Genomic DNA, 6596 nt, shown 5'->3' with positions numbered 1-6596 from the left:
TTTTATATCTTACCTTTTGTGTGCATGGAACCTGTGGTGGCACTAAGGATTAATTGTTTCAAATTGAGATCGAGATGTATGGACAAGATCCACCGGTGAAAGATTAGACGGCCTAGATGCTCCTAATCTCCTTCATCAAACGCGTTGTACGACCTACTACCCACTCCATTATAATAGTAAAGACAATCTCAAATGATAATTAAATAACAAGGGTGTTGATGTCGGCCCCGCTAAGAAGATGGTAGCGACACCTCCAAATCATGCCAACAAACCCTCCTTATTGGCCATCGACGTTGATGCCTACCGCACCAGCATCTAGGCCTTGTTTCCAAAGTGAGCCAACAGTTTTCTCTAGGTCACTTGGTGGTGCATCTCAAGCATCTCTAGTTGTGCGGTGCCATCCGCACACGTCAGCGTGACCACCGCTACGTCTAAGGGCGTTGCAATGTGTGATAAGACCGTCTTATCTTAAAGCTGCCACGTAATCTAGATATAGCAATTAAATACGATGTACACTAAGTTATTTTTTAGTCTTATCCTTAGTAACGAGTCATCCTAAATATGCGCTGAGAGAGATTGGGCTAAGAAATCATCTCTTAACTAAGAGAAGGCAAAATCTTTTTTCATCTTTCTCTTTGCTTTACTTTAGCGTTTATCCTACGCGGTACTACTAAGATATCACAATTATACATGCCCTAAGGCTTATGTAACCTTGATGCGGTACGCTGGATTGCGGATTGGACCTACCAAGCACACATAGTTTTTTTTTTGACAACACCAAACACACAATTTTGGGCCTTGTCTATGCGTGACAACACACTGGAGGGACATCAATCCATCCGATTGTGCACCGAACCAGACACTCGAGCACACGACGGAACATGTAAGGTGAGGAGGTACCGAACTAAAAATGAAAACGATCCCAACCGGACCCAAACTAAGGATGTTAATGGGTAGAGTATGTGCAGGGTAGACCAATACCATACCCATACATGTATAGTTAATGGGTACAATGCACATATCCTAACTCAATATAACAAGTTACACATAATTTTACATTTATTGATAAAAAAGAATTGTCTCAACTCAATATAACAAGTAAAAAAATATAAAAAAACACGTTCACATATTCTAACTCATAAGCCAACAAAAGTAGATGTGTCACATGAGAAATTAACAGGATAAAAGTAAACTCGCGGATATAAAACTATACCCGTGATATACTCATAACTTAACGGTTAGAGTATGGATACGCGTACCCTGTTGGGTATAATTGCTACTCCCTCCGGTTCATATTAATTGACTCTAATATAGATGTATCTAGACACATTTTAGTTCTAGATACATCCATATTGATAATATGCATCGGAGGGAGTATATACTTCCCCCAAACCCTCCTGTCTCGGTCACTTGGCTATATAACCGCACCCCAAGCGCGCGTCAGCAACCACCCCCACCTCTCCCACCTGTTCCGCGGGTACGAAAATAAAAAGTATAACCGAAAGAAAAGACTCCCAAGAAAAGGCAGCGGAAGGGGGCACGGCCTAGAGTCCGATCTGCGGTCTCGTCAAACCCCGTAACAATTTCGCCTCCGTTTACTTTCTTTCGTTTTCCCCTCTTCGTCGATTCCTGTTTCTCTGCGATGATTTTTGCCTCCGATCGGTGCTAAATCGACCCGATGTGTGAATTGTTGGCCGCCGGAGATTTGGTATCGGGGGCCGTCGATTTGGTAGGTTTCTTCGCGTGAACTGGATAGTTTGTCTCTCAAGGAAGGGAATTTAGTCGCTGATGCGTTAGATGATAACAGGGGATTGGGAATTGTGATGATCTGGAGGAATCCAGAGAGGGAAGAACTCACGCGGGCTGATGTCCCTGTCATTAAAATATAAAATGAATACGCAGGGATTCACATAGATTGCACGAATCTTTTTTGGGTATCTGATCTTTAGTATTACATAGGCTTCTCTAGGCGATTTTGTATAGCCTATCCTCTTAGAAGCGTGGCTGTGGAAAAACATACAACTCTAATATCATATTGGAGATATTTACCCTAATTGGTGTGATACAAGTTTCTCCAATTCTAAATCTATTTTGTAGGCATTAATGATGCTAAACTACTACTAAAGTTTATATGCTTGGGCCTTATGGCTCAAGCTGTGGTTCTTGAACTTATTTTCAAGACTACGGTCAGAATCAAGTTGGCAAAAGTCTATTATTTATGCAAATTTCTAGTGAGAAATGCTGCATTCTCCCTAATATTTTTAGTTATGATTAAATGTAGAATCCTGGGAAATTTCAGGTTTTCAATTGTATAGTCATATGTAAATTGGCATGCTTGATTCCTTTGTGTGCTAGAATCCAAGTAACAATGTTTCGAATTGAACTCATTTGTGTTGTGCGGTGAAAGGAATTCTTTCTTTCAGTCAGCTCTGTTTTGAACTTACCCATACAAAATAACTCCACATTTGGAAGTTTTATTCTAACCATCAGTTGTTATATATTTAGTGTAGATTATTATATTGCAATACTGATGATGTAAAATTATTTCAGGGTTTCTGTTTGTCCGACAAACGTCACGGCTCTTGGCTTTGAAGTAGTGCATGGTCCTGCTTCTTGTAGGTTAGTGCTAACCCTTCACAGAGTTAAATGGACTTTCTCTTGTGCTTCAAACCTAGGTGCACATTTATCTTGCTTCTAAACCATCACTCCTTGCTCACCTTGTTGTAGCCACCTTACTGTAGGATTTATTTCAGTTCTGAAAACTAACGTGCCATTTTATGATGGAACTTTTCATCATGGGGTTAATAACTTTACCTTTTTGTGATGGCTTTTTTTAATCTTGTCAATGTATTGGAAATAGTACACAGAAAGATTCAAGGCTAGCAATTCATATTTCATACTAACATGTGTAATATAACAACAGTTTTAACATACTCCCTCTGCCCCAAAATAACTTGCTCAATTTTGTCTAGATATGGATGTATCTATATACTTCTGTATCTAGACAAAGTTGAGCAATTTATTATGGAAGAAAGTCCACTTCTCGTCCTCAAACTTTTGAGGAAGTTCACTTTTCGTCCTAAAATTTATCTTTAGTTTAGAACGAGCCTTGAACTCTCGGAATGGTTCACTTTTCATCCTTTTATGGTTTAATTGAGAAAATCATTGATATGAAAAGAAGAAACAATCAACCAAATGAATTGTTTTTGAAATAGACCAAGCTCAAGCTAGTTGAGATGTCGAAACCAACATCTTAATGAAAAATGGAAACCCTTGTGTCTCATAACCAGTCTCTCGCTCGATATCTCTCTCTCTGTCTCTCTCCCAATTCACTTGAAGGCGTGCTTGCTTTGCCTATCAACATCGTCCTGCTTCTGTGCTCATGCAGTGTCGCCTTGAGTCTTCTGCCACCCGTGGCAGATAATTGCCTAGCTCAACCAGGATAAGGACTAAAAATGAACCATTTTTAGAGCTTAAGGGCCGTTTTGAACCAGACAAAAGTTGTAGGACCAAACGTGAACTTCCACTAGAATTCAAGGACCAAAAGTGGACTTTTTTCTTTATTATGGGACGGATGGAGTATTAAACTTCATTAATGTTTATTTCTTAATGCAACATGTATTGACAGGGATATTAGCTGTTTACCATTAGCGCAAGAACTTCCTTGGATTTTGATTGATATCTTTCCAAGGCATGAGTTACTTCGCACCGCGATAATCTCCTTAGGGCAACACTGATTTGGACAGTATATTTTGATCCTTCCTAGATGATCTTTAATCTTTTTTTATTAAGCTCTGTCGTTGCAGAATAAACACCTCCCTTAATGTTTATTTGGGTAAATACTGTAAAGTAATAAAGTTCCTTCTTCTTTACCATTAAAAAAGGTTTTAATGCTTAAGTCAGTATATCAATCAGGCTATGTTTTGGAAGATAAATGTTTTTTCTTTAACCTGCGTAAATATCTATCTTGAGTCACTGAGTAGTTATGGCTTTAAACAATTCTAACGATAAAGTGGATTCAACACAGTTGATTTCAAGATGACAAGTAAGAAAAGTAACAGATCTACAGTCACATCATGCACTGCTCTGCATATGGAATGGGACAGGATTTCTTGCCCTATTTGTATGGAGCAACCACACAATGCTGTTTTACTTATATGCAGTTCGTACAAGAATGGCTGCAGATGTTATATTTGTAACACAAGCCATCGACACTCTAACTGCCTAGACCGGTTCAGAGAAATGAATGGAGATAGTAAGGTCTGTGATTCACACTCAACCTCTTTGGTGCTTTCAAACTCCAATAACAGAACAGTCCAACCAAGAGCTCACTATAGTACGATTTCCAGACATTTGCTGAGCCCAAGCCTCAGAAGGCACATTGATAATGCTAATAACCAAGAATCTGTAAATTCAACATTATCTGTAGGAGAAAGGAGCATTATTATGGAAGAATGCCATGATGCCATGCAAATTTCAGCTGACCTGAAGTGTCCTCTCTGTAGAGGATCAGTATCTGGCTGGATTCCTGCTGGAGAAGCCAGAAAGTATCTAGATGAGAAGTTGAGGACATGCTCCCATGATTCCTGCAAATTTGTTGGAACCTATGAGCAGCTGCGTGAACATGCTAGGACAGCTCACTTGCTTGTGAAACCTGCTCATGTAGATATCTCAAGGAAAAGATCTTGGGATCGCCTTGAGCGTGAGCAGGAGTTTGGTGATGTGATAAGCGCAATAAGGTCACAGAATCCTGATGCAATAATAGTTGGTGACTATGTTATTGAGACTAGAGATACCATGTCCCCTGATCAAGATTCTGGGGAAGAAAGTGGTGATGAGTGGTGGTCTCCTGTTGGAGACCCAATAGAATCACCAGATAACCGACATGGTGCCCCTAGGCGGTGGCTGGATGGAAGGCTAGGATCACCTAGCAATTGGGCAGATGAAAGGCGTGCTTTTGCCAGGTTTCTGCCGCAGCCAAGGCTTCCTTTCAGCAATAGGCGCAGCTCACCTGCAGATTGGCAGGGGATGAGACGGCCAAGCACACGAAGTTTGCTGCGCGAGGGCTTCACGAATCGGCAATCCAGGAACAGCACCAGTCACCGCAGATATCGCCGCATCTTTGATCGTCACTATACTGGTCACGGTCGTGCAGGTATTGGCAGGAGGCAGGATGGTTCAACATTTGGGCCGGGCGGACGGCAGCGGCTGAGATACACGCAAAGAAATCAGCATGATCCATGATCGACTGAATCAAGACTACCTGCCCAGTATTAAGTTCATTACCAAGCATCCAAGCAATCCTTGTAAATAACATTAATGCTCCAGAACTAGCACTCCCTCCCTTCATAAAAGAAAAATGTCTTGACTTTGGACAAATTTAGATGTATCCAAATACATCTGAATTTTGATAAAGTTGAGACATCTTCATACGGAGGAAGTATTTCGTTTTATTTACTATTCATGTATTATATGTCAAAACATATCAGCACAGATGCAAAACTTCATTTAGAAATTCAATTTGACTCCCGGTGCATATGCTCCCTCCACCTAGAAAAAAAATTACATGCACATCTTAATATTATATGTGCGTTCATATAGTTTTGCCAAAAAACTGATATTTTTATGGTCGATGTAAAAAAGAGAGAACATGCCTCACAAAAAACTTTATTTTTAGAACCAAATTTTATCTTTTACACGGCCCAAACAATAAGTTGATATTTTTTATGAAAAAACTTTGTTTGCATGTAGCATGTGAAGATGTAGACTTTCCGTTTGAATTTCTTTAACATTTTAAAATACATTAAAGATCTCTATTTCATAATAAAAGAAGCAAATGCATTCAAAAAGCTAAAACATCACGATCCAACTCCAGCGCCCTTTCTAAATATCTATCCAGGGTTTTGTTCTTAGTAGTTTGCACTTAGCAGTAATTGTGCTTCTCTCAGGTAGTGCGCCTGCACTTGGCATTTATTTTCATTTTCTACCTCTGCATTTTCTTTTCTGCATACGCATGTCGTGCTGAGCACAACTAACAAGGAATCCACACTGCTCGCTTGTGGCCACCACTCGTTACAGCCCATCTCTAGCTGGGCCACAGGCCACAGCTGCCGTGCCGAAGCCACTGCACTATGAGCATAGCATCTCTAGCCGCATGTGGATCCATTCATATAATAATCGCTGTTTTGTGAATTTGGAGAGAAAAAAATGTCAGTCTAGAACACCGTATCGGATCTTCATACCAAAAAAATTATCCGGGTCATTCAGTTTTGCGCCGTGGAAATCCTAAGTTCCCGGTTTCACGAGGCAGTGCGAGCGCGAACCACATCACCTTTCCCGCGTTGGTGCGACGAAACATTCAACTCCTCCCTTTTCTCCCTTCTACCCACCTCCCGCGGACGCCGCCGCGCGCCGATGCAGATCCCGGCCTAAGTGGGCCGTCCCCTCCGAATTTCCTGGCAGAAATACTCGCGCCATGTCGCTGCGTCCGTTTCGCCCGCCGCAGCGCCCGCATCCACAACACATCCGTTGGAATTGGTCGCGAATTCGCCGCCGCCGCGCGCCTCGCCGCGGCCAATTTATGGAACTCTCCCCAA

At 41.3% G+C, this 6596-nt stretch overlaps 1 protein-coding gene across 7 annotated transcripts; it reads left to right on the top strand.

Moving 5' to 3' along the window:
- The first annotated feature begins 1425 nt into the window (after window positions 1-1425).
- Window positions 1426-5520, top strand: LOC127333298 (uncharacterized). 7 transcript variants are annotated; one of them, XM_051359685.2, is made up of 3 exons: window positions 1426-1576; window positions 2551-2619; window positions 4430-5520. In XM_051359685.2, the coding sequence occupies exons 2-3, from the start codon at window positions 2601-2603 to the stop codon at window positions 5242-5244; spliced, it is 834 nt and encodes a 277-aa protein (XP_051215645.1). In that variant the 5' UTR covers window positions 1426-1576; window positions 2551-2600; the 3' UTR covers window positions 5245-5520. The 7 variants fall into 7 exon arrangements, with proteins under 7 accessions (XP_051215645.1, XP_051215641.1, XP_051215643.1 ...); XM_051359681.2 differs by having other exon boundaries at window positions 4028-5520; XM_051359683.2 differs by having other exon boundaries at window positions 1441-1576; window positions 3629-5520.
- Window positions 5521-6596: the final 1076 nt, after the last annotated feature.

This window comes from Lolium perenne, chromosome 2 (genome assembly GCF_019359855.2).
Source record: "Lolium perenne isolate Kyuss_39 chromosome 2, Kyuss_2.0, whole genome shotgun sequence".
NCBI classification, from domain to species: domain Eukaryota; kingdom Viridiplantae; phylum Streptophyta; class Magnoliopsida; order Poales; family Poaceae; genus Lolium; species Lolium perenne.
The sequence above is the reverse complement of the archived record's forward strand: the minus strand, read 5'-3'. Positions and strand labels throughout refer to the sequence as shown.